Source organism: Lampetra fluviatilis, chromosome 46, assembly GCF_964198595.1.
Source record: "Lampetra fluviatilis chromosome 46, kcLamFluv1.1, whole genome shotgun sequence".
Lineage (NCBI taxonomy): Eukaryota > Metazoa > Chordata > Hyperoartia > Petromyzontiformes > Petromyzontidae > Lampetra > Lampetra fluviatilis.
This window is the reverse complement of record NC_136320.1, coordinates 3,255,146-3,275,066: the sequence shown is the minus strand read 5'-3', so window position 1 is coordinate 3,275,066 and position 19,921 is coordinate 3,255,146. Positions and strand designations below refer to the sequence as shown.

Sequence of the window (19,921 nt, the reverse complement as noted above, 5' to 3'; positions counted from 1 at the left end):
AAGTAACACGCGTCACGATAATTAATAGAAGCAACGCATTGTTTTTCAAAATGAACGTAAAGGATATCGAGTATTTTGACGAGCGAACTCGAGATCGATTATAAATGATTCGGCGGCCAAATGGTTGTGCTTTTAAAATACTGACGAGACGACGGCATGCACCCGTATTGTACGAGGAATCGATCATCCATTGTTATTCAATCGATATCATTGCTGACACTTAATGACGAATCGATTCGGAAGCCACTGACCAATCGAATAGGCGACTTCAGGTACTCATTTGCATATGAATAGTTAGGCGAACTTCTGCATTAATATTTCCATTTCTTTTTTTCAAACGACTCATTAGGAAGCACATCTTGGTTCTTTCGGTAAAGTCACGTAGAAGGGAAATAATAAAATAATAAAAATAAAACATTTTATTTTATTATGTTTGATGATGAATCCTTGCAGTCACGAAAGCTTTAAATCGTTAGGAAACATTTCACAGGCCGACGTGCTGTGAACAGGCGCAACATCTAAACCTTAAATGTAATCCACTCTACCCACGTGCTATATGCAGAAGGGCAGTTGACCGAAACGTCGTGCTGGTGCGTGCCACTGCTCAGGAACCCAAACCTGTCACAACCTCTTATCAGTGCCTAGCGTATAACTGATCAATTCAGACCTTATTGGTCACCCCGTGCCCCTATAAATCTCAACGTTCATCCTATACACTACACTATACACTACACTATACACTACACACTACACTATACACTACACTATACAATACTATATACACTACACTATACACTACTATATACACTACACTATACAGTCCAGAGGTGTGGACTCGAGTCATGTGACTTGGACTCGAGTCAGACTCGAGTCATGAATTTGATGACTTGCGACTCGACTTGGACTTGCATAACAATGACTTTGTCCCACCTATGAGATGTGGACTCGAGTCATGTGACTTGGACTCGAGTCAGACTCGAGTCATGAATTTGATGACTTGCGACTCGACTTGGACTTGCATAACAATGACTTTGTCCCACCTCTGCTATACACTACTATACACTACACTATACACTACACTATACACTACTATATACACTACACTATACACTACTATATACACTACACTATACACTACTATATACACTACACTATACACTACACTATACACTACACTACGTTATACACTAATATACACTACACTATACACTACACTACTACAAACCTGTCAACCCCTTATCATTGCCTAGCTTATCACAGACCAATTCAGATCGTATTGGTCACCCCGTGCCCCTATAAATCTCAACGTTAATCCTACAAAGTCCCATCACAAGGGAGAAACACAAACAAATACGACAATAAATATGATTAATGTTTTCCCGGATTGAAACGGCGGCTGTAAGACGCATGGCCCTGAATGCTCAATTCCTCTGCACAAGAACGCGGGGTAAACAGGATGGGTTGACAGCCATGGTCATGCCCCGATCATTTGACCGAAGTGTTTTTATTATTGTTATGATTTAACGCTTTTTTAAATCCTTTATATTAAGTTCGCTTGTTTGCTTAGGACCGTGCAAATCTTTCGGTCGTTTTTTAACCCACTTCCCGTGATCCAATCGAGCTGACATTTTCCACACAGACTCGTTGTGCGTGACAATTAATGTTCGTGAAAATGTTTTTCCAAAATTTTACACTTTTTAGGACAAAAATATTATATTTAATTACCAATTGCTTAATGGTGCAATGCAATCATCTGACCCATAGGTGGCAGCCATCTCAAGCCAGAGGACGAGAGGACTCGAGCCGCTACGCATATAAAGGATTTATAGTGAAAAACTTTGTTTTTACTGGTTATACTTGTTATTATTATTGTATAACTCACTTCGTCTGTTGTATCCTCAAAAAAGAAATCTTGTAACTCAATTTTTACACACTTCCCAATGTGCTATCGACTGCAAACTTCGTATAGGTATGTCATACTGATGACAACACGATATTCTATCATACAAAAAAATCCAAATCATATATTTAAAAACTTTTTACACGCTTTTATTTAACTTACTGTATGTGTTGTATCCCAAAATCTTGTAACTCAATTTCAACCGTATTCCCAATGTCCTATCGACTGCAAACTTGGTATAGCTATGTCACACTGATGACAATACTATATTGTATCATTGAAAATTTAAAATAAATATTTGTTTACAATTTATTACGGCTCTAATTGTCCACGCTCAACTCACGTTGCCTGTAAATAAACCACGGGGTCCCTGACGTCACGGCAAGCCTCGGGGAGCCACGCCGAGGGGCGGGGGATGTGGAAGGAGAGGAGGGGCGATGGGGGAAGGGGGCAGGGGGAAGGGCAGCTCGGGCAGTACATTTCATTAAAATGTGTGTTTTTTTTTAAGTATTTTTAAAATATTTTATTTGTATCGTTCTGACCTTCTAACCCCGTGTCCCATCGTCAGAAAGTCTGGGGAGGGGGGTGGAAAAGAGCTTCATAGCTCATCGGATTTCCTTCTGCAGTCTGAATGAGTTCACCGACATTGTCGGACTGGCTCTGCCCGGTCACGTGCTCACGCCAAATTTACCGCCGAGGATCGCCCAATCAAGACGCGTGGCGTAACAGCTGTCAGCAGAGGGCGGTGCAGCCCAATAAATTATTGGACTCTACGACTATGCTCCCTCGCCGCCTTCACCAACCCGCATCAGCCAGGGATGGTGAAGTATGGTGAAACATTCCCCAACGACCCGAACGGCGTGAGGAGGCCCTCATCCAGCAGTGGATTAAAAGGATACAGGCGCAAACCCTGCAAGTGCGAGCTTAATTAGAGGGAGCTTTAGAGAGCCCCTCGAGAGGGCATTTGGCCTACTCTTCCATGCTGACCAGACCTTTGAAAGAGCGGTTGCGCAACCACAACTAAAACAACGCCACACATTCGTCAATGACATCAGCGTGCCTTTACCAAGTGAAACGTATATATGAAGTATAGTAAACTACGGCGGGAAACCACTTGACGGGTAGCACACTTTATTCACACTTGGGTTGTCACAATAACACGTGTTGTCACTACAGCTCACGCTACACGTTCCACCTGACACGGGTGGTAACTACTGCTCACACTACACGTTCCACCTGACACGGGTGGTAACTACTGCTCACGCTACACGTTCCACCCGGCTACACACACACGGGCATTCCAGCCCCGTAGCATCCAGGGACACCTCTAGACCCACCCCAGCTTGGGTACGGATCACGACCACTGGGTCCCGTGGCCCGGTCCTCACACGGACGTCCGGCCCCCGGGTCCCAAGGTCCCGCCTCTGAGCCACACAGGGCCCCGGTCCCTACAAGGACAGCGGGACTAGGTGTCTCAGGGCCCTATCTCTTCCTCCTCCGTCTTCACTGGTCACCAACTTCTCTTCCAGCGCCCGCGCGCACCGCCTTATATAACCCTCCGCTCCAAGGAGACGGAGCCTATGCGGACCGCGATGCGAGCACCCACCCTAACCGACCAATCATCACGCGCTGCCACACGATCCATCACTGTCAGCGCGCGTCACCAACACACAGCCAATCACCATCACATAACCCATGACCCCGCGCTGACCTACGATCCCTCACCGTCAGCGCGCATCACCAACACACAGCCAATCACCACGCGCTACGCCACGATCCTTACTACCAGCGCGTATCACCACTACATATACAATAGGCGACGTTGCAGGCATCGGCCTTTCTTCGTGGCAAATAACCTGGCCCAGTGCCAGATCTCATTCAATGGGAACGCGTTAACATTTCAGGAGGAAAGAGTGATTTCACATCTGCGAACCGGGACGCGTGTTCATTTCTCTCTCTCTGTTTTCAAGTCGATTTTAATTTGCAATTCCAATTCTGCCTCCCCCCACCCCACCGCCGCCGTGAGCGAGTACAGGAGCGTTTTGGTGTTTGTCCTGATCGGTGCCCACTCGCTCACTGTCTCCCTTGGAGGCGTTATCCCCAATTCGGAACGGGGCACTGGCCTCAAATACATCACTCACTGAGGTTTTTCAGACATTTGGTAAACGAGATTGGCGAGCGGAGAGCCCAAAGGGCTTAGACCTCCACAAAGCCCCCCCCCCCCCCCGCTCTGCACAGCAGCAAAGCCAAAACGGGTTCAATTACAACCACTAGTTCGTAAATATGAAGGGAAGTCAAAAATATGTCCTGCTCATGTATTGCTTTACAGTCCAGAGCCAGTGGTGGAAATTCCACATTCCTATGGCAGGAGGTACGTGGAGGAGAAATGGACAAGGCGTACCAGGCCCCGCGTAAACCATGCCACACCACTCCATGTGAGGCTATTGGGTGTGAGTCTCGTAAATTGGTCTCTCGACTTATCGGTCTCCACGTGAATCTATGACTCTTCATGCGAGTCTGTGTGAGGTTTGTATTTGGGTGGCAAAGTGGAACACCTTGCGGGGGCTCGATTAATCCAGCACGCGTCTTTTTTTTGTTAAATAAATTCCGTTCCATTATTCAGGAGGCTCACCCCAGAGACCGGCAACCTTTCTTTGGGCTATTTAACGTTTGGCTCAGGTCGTGAGAGGTGGCGGTGGCTTGCGGAGGCCTTCATCCAGCGGTGGATTGACCATGGCTGACGAGGACGACGATTGCACAGTGATACAATCATGCGAGAATAGTTGAGGCTGTGCAAAGAACATTCTAAATCACGACGTTTCGGAGGCAACACAAGTCTCCGTCATCAGGTGGGACCGTCACAGCTAGATTTAAAATAATAGAAATAATAGTAGAAATAAAAATTCTAAATCACAGCGAAGTCTCAGTGTAACCTGGTTACAGTAAAATTTAGCTGCGACGGTCCCACCTGATGACGGAGACTTGTGTTGCCTCCGAAACGTCGTGATTTCAAATGTTTATTTCTATTATTTATGTTTTATTATTTATTTTTACCAACGTTACTTTACCGAAAAAACCGAAGAGCATGATGTGAACAGATGGTGCGCCATACTTGCTTTGCTTGTGGGTGCGGGGAGCGGTGGCGCAGCGGTTAGCGCACCGCACTCTGAACCTGGCGGCCCGAGTTCGATTCCCGGCCACGGCTCACGTCAATGGCGCGTCGCTCCCGAGCAGATTCTGAGCCCCCCCCCCCACCACCTTCCATCAACCTCCACTGACCAGCGTGGTGAAGTATGGTCAAACAAACCGCCGTGATTGACACGGCGCGGGGAGGTTGTCTGTTAAAATCGAAACGAATAGATATATCGTTTACCCTGAGCTAATTGTAATTGGTCATCCAGACACATGGCAGCTCAGAGCAATTGAACAACCAGTGTTTGCACTGCGCCGTCGCCTTATCGAGATGTAAATGTCAGGCTGATGTAAAACATTCCGATGCCAAATCACTCAACTAATGAGAAGTACCTGACAGCATGGATTACACATCTCATCAGCCACGCGGCCAAGTGGGAGTGCACACATTTTGCAGAATTGGTCCAACGCAAGCAACAATCTGGACCGGTTTCGATATTCAATGTCTCATCAGCAGACTCTGGCTTACTTGAATCAATGCTGGTGAACTGCCCGATATTTACAAACGAGCGCAGCGGGACGCAGCGGTGCACGGTTCGATTACAGTGGCCGCCCTGGTTATCACTGCGGGTGTAATACCCGCAGTGATCATCACACGACGTATCGTCTTGAGCAAGTTTTCACAAATCCCTCCACTGCCTCTGTCTACCCAGGTGGGTTCACCACACTCTAAGATTGGCAGGTCACGTGTGGTGGGGTGAATTGTGGGTACTCACACCTCTTCCGAGACGTCAGCGTGGAAGAAACGCTCAAAAAACCTTCAAGAGAGGGGGACGAGCTCCCTGGGGAGGAAGGCCCTTCCGTCAGCAGTGGTGTGAGACATTGCAGGGCTGCGCCTGTACCCACACGTGGGGCAGCCCCGAGCAGAGCAACATTGATCCCGGTGACCACGCCTCGGTACCGATCATTAAACCACTTCCCTTAACGAGCACATCAGACGAGTGTGGGAGTGAGGATTGTTATCTGCTTCGCCCGTGGACATCGATTCGAAACGGGCGCGAAACCTGCGACGAGCGTTACTCTTCCATGGCAGGGCAGGTGAGACACCGCCGACCCCGGCTGTGATTAAACCGGGTAGCCAGAGAGACCAATAGACACACACAGAGACCCAGAGACTCACACAGAGACCCATAGACTCACATAGACCCAGACTCGCACAGACCCAGACTCACACAGACACCCATAGGCTCACACAACGACCCATAGACTTACACGGAGACCCATAGACTCACACAGACCCATAGACTCACATAGAGACCCAGACTCACACACAGAGACCAATACTCACACAGACCCATAGACTCACACAGAGACCCATAGACTCACACACAGACCCATACTCACGCAAACCCATTGACTCAGAGACTCACACACACAGACCAATAGACTCACAGAGACCCATAGACTCACAGAGATCGATAGCCTCACACAGAGACCCATAGACTCACACAAAGACCCATAGACTCACACGGAGACCCAGACTCACACAGAGACCCATAGACTCACACAGAAACCCATAGACTCACATAGAAACCCAGACTCACACACAGAGACCCATAGCCTCACATAGCGACCCATAGACTCACACACAGAGCCAATAGACTCACACAGAGACCCGTAGACTCACACAGAGACCCATAGACTCACATAGAGACCCAGACTCACACACAGAGACCAATAGACTCACATAGAGACCCATAGACTCACACAGAGACCAATAGACTCACACAAATACCCATAGACTCACACAGAGACCCATAGACTCACACAGAGACCCATAGACTCAGAGACCCAGACTCACACACAGAGACCCATAGCCTCACAGAGACCCATAAACTCACACGGAGACCCATATACTCACACAGAGACCCACACACACTCAAGAGCCGCCATCGACACCCAGTGGCTGTGACGTCACCGCGGCATTTGTGCCAGGTTAGGTGCACTTTGAGGCCACGTGTAGTGCCGAAGGCTCGCTGGCAGGTCAAGGGACAGAGCCCATGCGGTGCCATGGGTTGAGATGATTCGCAGGTATTTAGTGTTGTGAGAAACGTCGGCATGGCGTGCCACCTTATACCGATACATTACCACCACAGCGTGTGAATGTACACAACAACACTGATCTTTATTACAAAGGGATTCATACTGGTAGGAACCCACTGGTTCCACTAGCCCACAGGGGATTTTTGTGTCCGTCCGTCCTGCAGGGAGGGGCTGGGTGGGGAGGGAAGGGCTGGGTAGGGAGGGTGGGGCTGGGTGGGGAGGGTGGGGAGGGGCTGGGTGGGGAGGGTGGGGCTGGGTGGGGAGGGGCTGGTCACCCCGTCGTGCCCTTATAAAACTCAACGTTTAACCTACTCACGCCGGCTTGTGCACGCCCTCACAGTCGGCCATATTTGCGGAATACACCACGCCGCCGTTGACCCTGCAGGCCATTGACCGTGCAACCCAACGTTCCTACCAGCTCCCTCCGCAGCAGGAATGTGTTTATCACCATCATCAGCCATGATCTTATCCACCGTAGGATCAAGGCGTCCCCAAAGCCGCGTCATCTCTCATGGCCTTGCCAGCGTCCAGCTGCTGCACACTGGCTCCGACGATGTCCGGTGGTCGAGACGAACCATGGAAAGGGCAGCCAAGGAAGGGAACGTGCCCGTGGCTCGAACACTCAAAAGTAATGAAAAACATCTTTGAATGCATTGGTGAGAATACAATTTAAAAAATATATTTCGCCACGCTAGTCGATTGCGGGTTGTGAAGGGGCGGCCAGGACCGGTACAGATATCACTTGCCACTGATAATAAGAATTAAAATGTTTCATGCGCATTCCATCCTAGGATCTCAACGTGCAATGTATGAAAGGCAGGAAACAAAAAAGATATCCAGAGCAACCGACCAAACTAAAGAGGGAAGGGCCACTTGAAAGAGATGGGGTTTTCACGCAGACTTAAATATATCTACCGACTCTGATAGCCCTGATTTCAAGTGGCGAGGCGTTCCATGGCTTGGCTGCCACGCTAACAAAAGTACCGATCGCCAAAAGAGCTCAACCTGTAGACATGGGAACGCTGATCAGCTGGAGATCAGAAGAGATTAAGGACCTTAATAGAATATATAAATGTAATAGTTCCTGCAAGTGATGTGGGGTGAGCCCTTTTAAAGCCTCGTCGGTTAATAGCAATACCTTTAAATCCACTCAGATTTTGACTTGTAGCCAATGGATATAAGAGGGCTGGTGCAATGTGCCCATGGAATGGTGTATGTGGCGTAAGAACTCTAGCAGCTGCAGTATAAACAAGCAGGAGTTTGCCCAGTACTTTGATGTTAGCCGTGTCCGGGAATCTAATGCAGATCGCCGTGTTTACAAAACATTGCGCTAACGACTGTGGCACAGACCCCTCCACCCACATTCATGATACAAGGCAGTGTTAATGATGGGTATGGAAAACAATTCTAGATTTGAAGCTTTCGTGACTGCAAGGATTCATATTCTTAGGTTTTTTCGGTAAAGTCACGTAGGTGACTTCCACCTGAAGACGGAAGCTTGTGTTGCCTCTGAAACGTGATTTTTCTTTTATTCTTATTTTACTTTTATTAATTTAAATTTTTTACCTACGTGACTTTACCGAAAAAACCTAAGAATATGGAAAACTAGTTTTGATTGGTTATTTCAGTAAAGTCACGTAGAAGGGAAATAATAAAATAAAATAAACACAACTAAAATTCTCACGTTTCGACTGCAACACAAGCAATCATCATCAGGTGTGAAATCCACAGCAAGAAAATTTGAAAAAAGTGGCTGTGGATTTCACACCTGATGATGATTGCTTGTGTTGCAGTCGAAACGTCGTGAGAATTTTTATTGTTTTTATATTTCCATTATTTTATTATTTCCCTTCTACGTGACTTTACCGAAAGAACCAAGAATATGAATCCCCGCAGTCACGAAAGCTTTAAATCGAAGTTTTGATCGATGACAGCAGTGAGCCCATCGTGGTACTTGCCGTCGAAGGGCTACTGCACAGCCACGCACCTTCAGAGTCGCACACCACACAACCCAAACCTCTGCAAACTTCACCAACCCCACCAGAACCCGACTCTCTCCACGACCCCGACGTCCGCCGATTCACGGCCGCGTATCGCCGGGACCGCCGTCGAGAACATCTCCCACGGCCTCCAACGCCACCGTGCCCGCCGGTGCCTTCCCCGCGTCTCCGTGGCGGTGTCCCTGTTGGTGGCGCAGGAGGGCGGCGCGCCTGCCGAACGCCAAGCCGCACTCGTCGCACAGAAACGGCCGCGTGCCGACACCGCCGGCCAAGTGCTGGCGCCGGTGTTTGCGGAGGCCGCTGCTCTGTGCGTAGACGTTGCCGCAGTCGACGCACCCGAACGGCTTCCCGCCGGCGTGCGTGAGCGCGTGCTCCGCCAGGTGGTGCCGGCTGGCGAACCGGCGCCGGCACTCGGCGCACTCGAACGGCTTCTCCCCGGCGTGCGCGCGCCGGTGCTTGGCGAGACCGGCGGGCTGCGCGAACGCCCGACCGCACTCGGCGCAGACGTGGGGCCGCTCGCCGGTGTGCGTGCGCCGGTGAGCGTCCAGGTGGTGGCGGCCGGAGAAGCGGCGCCCGCAGCGTTCGCACTCGTGCGGCTTCTCCCCGGTGTGCACGCGCCGGTGCGCCCGCAGGTGATGCGGCAGGAAGAAGCGCTCTCCGCACCGCTCGCAGGCGTGCCGGCGCTCGCTCGCGCGGCCGTGCCGGCAGGGAGGGCGCGGGTCAGGCAAAGCGGCGCAGGCCCCGCACGGCGGCGGCGGCGGCGTGGGGGGGGGCGGCGGCGACGGCGTGCGTAGGCCGGTGCCTGCGGAGGTAGGCCTGTCGGGAAAACCGGCGCCCGCACTCGGCGCACTCGAACGGCTTCTCCCCGGTGTGCACGCGCCGGTGCTGCCGCAGGCGCCCCGCGTCGGCGAACAGCTTGCCGCACTCCTCGCACATGTGGAGTTTTTCCGCCGAAACGGAGGCGGAGGCGCCGTCGGCGTGCGTCCGCCGGTGCGCGCGCAGGGTGCCGGCGAGGGCGAAGCGCCGGTCGCACAGCTCGCAGGCGTGCGGGCGCTCGCCCGTGTGCACGCGCCGGTGCTTGCGCAGGCCGGCGGCCAGCGCGAAGGCCAGGCCGCAGGCGGCGCAGACGTGCGGGCGGGCGGCGGTGTGCGTGGCCGCGTGCGCCCCGAGGTGGTGCTTGAGCAGGAAGCGGAGGCCGCAGCGCTCGCAGGCGAAGGGGCGCACGCCCGAGTGCGTCTGCTCGTGCTCCTGGGCGGGACGAGAGGAAGGGGTCACAAACCGGGGTGACGAGATGACGTTCCGTAAATATTACTGCAGTGTACTCGTCTCCACCAATGTGTACGTGAGTGACGAACTTCATTCGCACCGTACGTAGCGACCGTGGTAAGCGGAGGTGCGGGGAAAGGACAGCAAACTCAATCAAATCACCTGATGATGAACGCTTGTGTTGCAGTCGAAACGTCGTGAGAATTTGTATTGTTTTATATATTTTTTATTTTATTATCTCCCTTCTACGTGACTTTACCGAAAGAACCAAGAATATGAATCCCTGCAGTCACAAAAGCTTTAAATCAAAATTCAATAAAAGCTGTTCTAATTTAATTAGTTTTCAATCTAGACGATGATTTAAACAAGTGCATTGCTCCAGTGGCTGCCCAATATTGGAAGAGCGTTCCAGACGGCCGTAGAACCGCATCCGAAAGCGCGCGAACGCGTTGACCGTCTTTGTTCGATGGTCAGCCAGAAGTCGCTGCGAGTTTATGCGCGATGATGGTTTCTGCTCCTTCGCCGCCATCGTCAAGGCACTGTGGTTCATTGGTGGCAATCACTCTGTGTGTGTACACTATGAGACATCTCCTTTACCAGTGGCAAAATATAGTAGTAGGTTTTTACCCTTTAAACTGGTACAAAAACTGACACCTTTATACAAGGCATCATGTTTGCAATAACCACAACACAAGCAGTAAAAATGCAAACAAAAAGAAACAACTCTGATGATGATAATGATATGCACTGTCCTTGAAGTTGATTGGTCCACACCCGAGACAGCTTTTCTTAGAGCCTAGTCTCCATTGGTGTTGGACCAAATGACGCCAAAAGGCGTACAACTCAAAGACATTTCGATTTAAAGCTTTCGTGACTGCAGGGATTCATCTTCTTGGTTCTTTCGGTAATGTCACGTAGAAGGGAAATAATAAAATAATAATATAACTAAAAAACAGCGCACTATCAGAGTATTGAGAGCTCGGGGTAAGCATTTACACTATGAGACATCTCCTTTACCAGTGGCAAAACATAGTAGTAGGTTTTGACCCTTTAAACTGGTACAAAAACGGACACCTTCATACAAGGCATTTTTTCGTACCGGTTTAAAGGCTAAAAACCTACTACCACTTTGTGTGTGTGAACGAGTGCGTCATCAAGTGCGTGCAGACGTACCCTGAGCGTGGAGGGCTTCATGAAGCCCTTGCCGCACACCTGGCACGGGTAGGGCCGCTGGGTCGCGTGCATTCGCTTGGCGTGGGCACGGAGCGAGCGCTTGTTCGCAAACTCCTTGCGGCACTCGCCGCATGCCATCAGCTCGGACCGCGCCACCGCGAAATCGCACGGCAAAGGGCCTGAAGCCACCACTGCAGACCCCCGGGACTCGAATTCCACGGCACCAGGTGCCTCGGCCTTCTCCTGCATCTCCTGTTGCACAGACAGAGGCTCCATGGGCAGACGCGGTGAGTGCGGATACGGAGAGCGGATACACGGGGTGGTCACCAATCGGCGAAGATGATGGGTGTGCAGATAACGGGATCGAGACTGAGTGGCAGGGAATCGAGATGCGTGGAATGCTGGTGATGGGGGGTCATGGTTCGTCCTGATGGAGGAGTCCAGTGTCACGATGGACTCATCGTGGGAAGAAAAGAGACGTCGGCATCGTGGATGCGCGTGGCCACAATACGAATTTAGTTATCTTCAAAGGGATCGCGGTTAATGGGATCGCGGATTAGCGGAGTGGGGTCGCTGTTAATGGGATTGCGGTTAATGGGATTGCGGTTAATGGGATCGCGGATTACGGGAGGTCGTTGTTAATGGGATCACGGATTACAGGAATGGGGGGTCACAGATTACGGGAGTGGGGGGGGGCTCGCGGATTACGAGTGGGGGGCTCGTGAATTACGAGTGGGGGGCTCGCGGATTAGGGGAGTGGGGGGAGGGGGGCTCGCTGATTAGGGGAGTGGGGGGGGGGTCACAGATTACGGGAGTGGGGGGGGGCTCGCGGATTAGAGAAGTGGGGGGGGGGGGCTCGCGGATTAGAGGAGTGGGGGGGGGCTCGCGGATTAGAGGAGTGGGGGGGGGGCTCGCGGATTAGAGGAGTGGGGGGGGGGGGGGCTCGCGGATTAGAGGAGTGGGGGGGGCTCGCGGATTAGAGGAGTGGGGGGCTCGCGGCATCTCGAGCAGCTCTCCGCTCCCCCGCCTCCATGGGACCGTCAGAGAAAACAAAATGAACCCAACAGGGAGACGAGTCTTCACGTGTCAACGTAAACCCCCAAAACAACAACAACAACCACCAGAACAACAACCACCAGAACAACAACAACAACAGCGCGTGAAGTGTCGAGTGGACGCGAACGCGGGAGACCTTGGCGAGTTCACCGCGGTCCCTTGAAGTCCCCCCCCCACCCCTCCCCCCCAATCAACACACCAAGGGACCGCGGCAATTTGCTCACCGGTAACGCGTTCCTTACAACGCACTTATGTTGTTGAATAAATGATAATGGTGATGATGATGACCTAACTTAATGTGAATCAGCCACGGTCGTTCCACTGCTGGATGAAGGCCTCCCCAAGTCGCCGCCATCTCGACGATATTTATGATTCAGCAAGTTAAGGGAGGAGATAATCGCTTGCGTTAGTTTTTAGTGACCCCTACGGGAAAACTTCTATACTGATATAATTAACTCGTTATGTTATTATTATTGCTGCAGCGCAGCAAGTCCTCGTTGAACGATGTAGATGCGTTCCAAATAAATGCCCCCTTTAAGTTTAAAACGCGTTCGGCGAAAACAATTAGCCCATAAAGACCGAAACGGTAGCGTTTGGCGAGGTACGATCTTAACTTTTTGGTGATTTTCGAAAAGTTTTTTGGTTTGGCCATGTTTGTTTGTTGTAGTACAGAGTTAGACTGATTGATTTAATCTAAGTTGTCTTGTGGTTGTTGTTGTTGTTTGACTTGCATCCCACTGGGATTTTTGCACCCAGCGTTGGTGTACGGTGCTTTTTCTGCAATATTTTGCTGTCTTTTCTTGGATTTTCTAGTTGCACTCCGTCACATATTCACTTTAAGATGTTTTCTTGTTCATGTTTTTTGTTTGTTGCGGTTGCACCCGATTCAAGAGCCGAATGGCTCACAGGGCTATACCTAATAAATGAACTTGAACTACGCACACAATTTTAAAATAACCGAGGGTGCACACAAGCTGATTAGTGCCCTACCTTGCTACAGGCCATTTCAGACCTTATTGATTATCCCGTGCCCCTTATAAGTCTCAACGTTCATCCTATACGCTACACTATACACTACACTATACACTACACTATACACTACTCTATACACTACTCTATACACCAGAGGTGTGGACTCGAGTCATGTGACTTGGACTCGAGTCAGACTCGAGTCATGAATTTGATGACTTGCGACTCGACTTGGACTTGCATAACAATGACTTTGTCCCACCTCTGCTATACACTACTATACACTACACTATACACTACACTATACACTACACTATACACTACACTATACACTACACTATATACTACACTATACACTACACTATACACTACACTATACACTACACTATACACTACTCTATACACTACACTATACACTACTCTATACACTACTATACACTACACTATACACGACTATACACTACACTATACACGACTATACACTACACTATACACGACTATACACTACACTATACACTACTATATGCGACTATACACCACACACTACTATACACTACACTATACACTACTATACACTACACTATACACTACTATACACTACACTATACACTACACTATACACTACTATACACCACTATACACTACACTATACACTACTATACACCACTATACACTACTATATACTACACTATACACTACACTATACACTACTATACACTGCACTATACACTACTATATACTTCACTATACACTACACGATACACTACTATACACTACACTATACACTACTATTCGCGACTATACACTACACTACACATTACTATACACTACACTATACACTACTATACACTACATTATACTCTACTATATACTACACTATACACTACACTATACACTACACTATACGCTACATTATACACTACTATACACTACTATACACGACTATACACTACACTATACACTACTATACACCACTATACACTACACTATACACTACTATATACTACACTATATACTACACTATACACTACTATACACTACACTATACACTACACTATACACTACACTATACACCACTACACACTACACTATACACTACTATACACTACACTATACACTACACTATACACTACTATACACTGCACTATACACTACTATACACTGCACTATACACTACAATACACCACTATACACTACACTATACACTACACTATACACTACACACTACTATACACTACACTATACACTACTATACACTACACTATACACTACTATACACTACACTATACACTACTATACACTACTATACACTACACTATACACTACTATACACTAGACCAGGGGTCCTCAAACTTTTTAAACAAGGGGCCAGTTCACTGTCCCTCAGACCGTTGGAGGGCCGGACTATAGTTAAAAAAAACTATGAACAAATTCCTATGCACACTGCATATACCTTATTTTGAAGTGAAGAAACAAAACGGGAACAAATACAATATTTAAAATGAAGAACAAGTAAAGTTAAATCAACAAACTTGCCAGTATTTCAATGGGAACTATGGGCCTGCTTTTGGCTAATGAGATGGTCAATGTCCGGTTCCATATTTGTCACTGCTAGTCGTAACAAGTGATGCAAGTGTGCATCCGTTAGTCTAGATCTGGTTGGAGATTTCAAATGTTTCATTCTGGAAAAAGTTTGTTCACAGACATAAGCGCTGCCAAAGATGGTTGCCATTTTGAGTGCATGGTTCCTGAGATGAGGATATGTCTTAGAGGAGAGAAATGCATAGAAATTATGAAGGCTGCTTGACTTGAATGCGTCTTTTAGAGAGTCACAATTCTGCAGTTCAGCCAGTTCCATTTGGTAAATTGTATCCACATTTTCAATGTCAATAGAAAATGGGTTACGGAAAAGCTGTATGTCCTGTTCATGGAGATGAAGCTCTTTAAATCTAAATTGGAACTCCTTTTGCAATTTTTCCAGAGAATCCACACATGTTTTGTTTGGGAATGCAACCAATGGTTTTTCCGCTAACAGATTTTGAGTTGTGGGGAGATGGCAGAAGTTTTCCTCCTTCACTTGTTTGATGAGGAGGCCTAATTTTAGTTCAAATGCTTTGACATGTGATTGCATATCACAGATGAGCTTCCCCTTTCCTTGAAGTTGCACATTGAAACTGTTGAATAGCTCTGTTACATTTGTCAGAAAGGCAAGGTGCCATTTCCATTCTGCATCATTGAGCTCTGGTACTTCTTTGTTTTTTGAAAACAGAAAAGCTGTAATCTGTGGAAGTAAGTCATAGAAACGTTTCAAAACTCTCCCTCGACTCAGCCAACGGACTTCTGTGTGGTACAGAACATCTCCATAGTCAACATTTAGGTCAGACAGAAATTCCTGAAATTGTCTGTGGTTTAGTGCATGAGCTCTAATGAAGTTAACAGAGTCCCACTTCAGTGATTTACTACACAGCGCTTGTTGGTGGATGAGGCAGTGTATGGCTATTGGATGAGAATGGTTATGTTTGTCCATCTCTTGGTTAATGCGAGCAATTACTCCTTTCTTAGACCCCACCATGCTAGGAGCACCATCAGTTGTCACACTGGCTAGTTTAGCCCAGTTCAGCTCCAAACCATGCACAGTTTGGCAAACCTTTTCATAGATATCCTCTCCTGTAGTTGTTCCTTTGATGCTTTGCAGTGCAGCAAGCTCTTCTGTGACTTTGAAATAGTCATTCGTCCCACGAATAAAAATTAGAAGTTGTGCAGAATCACGAACATCATTGCTTTCGTCGAGTGCTAAGGAAAAATAGGAAAGTTTTTTTGTGGAGTTTTGCAAATGCTGATGGAAATTGTCTCCCATTTCTTCAATCCTCCGTGTAATTGTAGGTCCTGAAAGACTCACTGTACTAAATAAATCGGCCTTCTCTGGACACATCTCTTTGGCAACAGAAAGAAGGCATTCTTTAACAAATTCTCCCTCAACGAATGGTCTGCCAGTGCACACTATTAGCTTGGCAACTTGAAAACTTGCTCGCAGTGATGAAATATTTAGCTGCTTCTGCTTCACAAAAGTATTTTGCTGAGTTGTTAATGTATTTTTCAGTTTTTATATTTTATCTTTTCTCACTTCTCCGACCAAACAATCATATTTATCTTTATGTTGAGTTTCATAGTGTCGACGTACATTGTATTCTTTGAACACAGACACTATATTCTGGCATATCAGACACACAGCTCTTTCCTTGTACTGCATGAAAAAGTAATCATAAGTCCACTGTTTTTTGAATATCCTACACTCCGAGTAAATTTTTCTCTTTCTTGACATCATTGTTTCCTAGGGAGTCAAAATTGATATTTGTAAAATACCAATATATATACAGCGCTACAAAAACAATATACCAGCAATAACTTTGCCCACACAGAGACATACAGACTGCACTGCCCATCAATGCAGTCTGATTGGGGGAACTCCGCTTTTACCCCAGGCTCACACTGGTGCGGGTGCCATTAAAAAGTTAATTACACCTGCAGTTTTGTTCACAGATCGCAGCCCAATGAGTGCTCACCAGCGCAGCCCAATTAGTGCTCACCAGCGCAGCCCAATTAGTGCTCACAAGCGCAGCCCAATTAGTGACCATGGGCCGGATAAATGCCCTCGGTGGGCCGCATGTGGCCCGCGGGCCGTAGTTTGAGGACCCCTGCACTAGACTATCCACTACACTAAACACTCACTATACTACTACACTACTACATACCTGTCACCCCTGACCAGTGCCCTACCTTATCACAGACCAATTCAGACCTTAGTGGTCACCCCGTGCCCCTATAAATCTCAACGTTCATCCTACAAAGTCCCATCACAAGGAGAGAGACACAAACAAAGACATTTTGGTTGTTGTCCGTCTTGAAACGGCTGCACGCCGTATGAACCTGACAACTCAATTTCCCTGTACAAGAATACGGGGTAGAGCATATGGGTTGACAGGTATGATAGTTTAGTGTATGGGTAGTGTAGTGTATAGATGAGTATTTGAGTATAGAGTAGTGTGTAGTGTATAGTGTAGTGTATGGGTAGTGTAGTGTATAGTGTAGTGTATAGATGGGTATTTGAGTGTATAGTTTGTAGTGTATAGTGTAGTGTATAGTGTATGGATAGTGTAGTGTATAGTGCAGTGTATAGATGGGTATTTGAGTGTAAAGTAGTGTGTAATGTATCGTGCATACCTATCAACCCCTTATTAGTTCCCTGCTTTATTTACACACCTGATGATGATTGCTTGTGTTGCAATCGAAACGTCGTGAGAATTGTATTGTTTTATATATTTTTTATTTTATTGTTTCCCTTCTACGTGACTTTACCGAAAGAACCAAGAATATCAATCCAATCCGCTTTGCAGGAGAGAGCCGCTTGCTGATGCCACAGTGATGGGGCAGCGGTGAGCGGCGCACGGAACCTGCAACTCCAAACCAGCCAGTTTGATTCCATCTCCTGGTGTAGCGGTTGAATAATGGGGGACGAGTTTATGACAATTCCGCATAGCCACCGAAGTTGGTCTAGGTCATGGGACCTTTTGTTGTTGTTTTTACCAGGATAAAAGTATGAAATATAAGATTAGGCTTTAATCTTCTTGGTTCTTTCGGTAAAGTCACGTAGAAGGGAAATAATAAAATAATAAAAAGAAAACATAATAAAACACTTTTTATTATTATTTTATTATTTCCCTTCTACGTGACTTTACCGAAAGAACCAAGAAGATGAATCCCTGCAGTCACGAAAGCTTTCAATCGAAATTTAGGCTTTAATCCTTTCTGGTAATAAAACAGCCAAGGGCGGCCCGTCCATACAGGGCGACCTAGGGTGGTCGTCTTGGGCGCCAAGTTGGGTGGGTGACAAGATCAAAGGGCTCGCATCATGTACGTTGACTCATGAGCGAAACGTCGTACTCAGATTGTAAATGTTGTGGCTTGGCTCTCCAACACACCGGTTAGTGCTGTACTAGTACACTACACTATACACTACACTATACACTACACTATACACTAGTGCTGTACCAGTGACGAATTGTCCACGTTCTGTTTACGTGACAACCCTTACTAGTTGGCTGTGTTGGGTGGTGGTGGGTTTTAACGATACTTGTATATATTTACGCGATCTAACCCCCTCCCCCCAAAAAAACGCTCTATTATGGAAATACTAATACAATAACAATGATGTCATGATTTCAATTCCCGTGCGCGTGCCGAGGGAATAATGAATTCCCATTAATTTCTCAGCATTTCTGGGAATGTATTGTTTGGACAGACGGACGGACGGACGGACAACCCGAATAATTGTGCCTCTGTTAAAAAAAAAAAGACGAATTGAAAAACATGAAACGGGAAAAAAAGAGATTTGCCCTTGGGGTGTATGAGTGGGCGACGCCGAGGGAATGGTGGGCCGAGGACGAAGAGTTGCTGGCAGCTAGCCTAGGGCCGCCCCTGATAACAGCGGGTGTCAAGATTTCTAGATTTGAAGCTTTCGTGACTGCAAGGATTCACACTCTTAGGCTTTTTCGGTAAAGTCACGTAGGTGAAAAATAAAAAATAAAATTAATAGAAGTAATAATAGAAATAAAATAATAAATCACGACGTTTCGGAGGCAACACAAGTCTCCGTCATCAGGTGGGACCGTCACAGCTAAATTTACTGCATTAAATTTCGATTTAAAGCTTTCGTGACTGCAGGGATTTATCTTCTTGTTTCTTTCGGTAAAGTCACGTAGAATGGAAATAATAAAATAATAAAAATAAAACATAATACAATAATTCTCACTATTTTATTATGTTTTATTATTATTTTATTATTTCCATTCTACGTGACTTTACCGAAAGAACTAAGAAGATTACTGCATTACTTGTGTTGCCTCCGAAACGTCGTGATTTATTATTTTTTTTCTATTATTACTTCTATTCATTTTTTTTTTACCTACGTGACTTTACCGAAAAGTCTAAGAGTATGGGTGTCAAGATGTTCAAACACCAAATGGATACATAACACAGGTTTTTTTTTATTAGATCGCGTAAATATATAAACGTGTCGTTAAACCCGCCACCACCCGACACAGCCAATTAGTAAGGTTTGTCACGTGAACGTAACGTGCCAATTCGTCACTAGTACGGCACACCGGTGTGTTGGAGAGCAAAGCCACAACATTTACAATCTGAGTACGACGTTTCGCCAGTAATCACGACTAGCTTCACCAGGCGACAGCTAGATTTGTGGAGAAATCCTCCTGTTTCGTTCCTTAAATAGAGGGGTAGATGTGATGGCATCGCTCGTGAGATC

The 19,921-nt window shown here is 47.3% G+C and overlaps 1 protein-coding gene across 1 annotated transcript; it reads right to left on the bottom strand.

The window, feature by feature from the left end:
• Nucleotides 1–9,748: 9,748 nt before the first annotated feature.
• On the bottom strand, nucleotides 9,749–12,789 carry LOC144947596 (uncharacterized). The gene is made up of 3 exons (XM_078876807.1): nucleotides 12,767–12,789; nucleotides 11,575–11,826; nucleotides 9,749–10,383 (listed from the first exon to the last, which is right to left on the bottom strand). The coding sequence occupies exons 2-3, from the start codon at nucleotides 11,821–11,823 to the stop codon at nucleotides 9,856–9,858; spliced, it is 777 nt and encodes a 258-aa protein (XP_078732933.1). The 5' UTR covers nucleotides 11,824–11,826; nucleotides 12,767–12,789; the 3' UTR covers nucleotides 9,749–9,855.
• Between the last annotated feature and the right edge of the window lie 7,132 nt (nucleotides 12,790–19,921).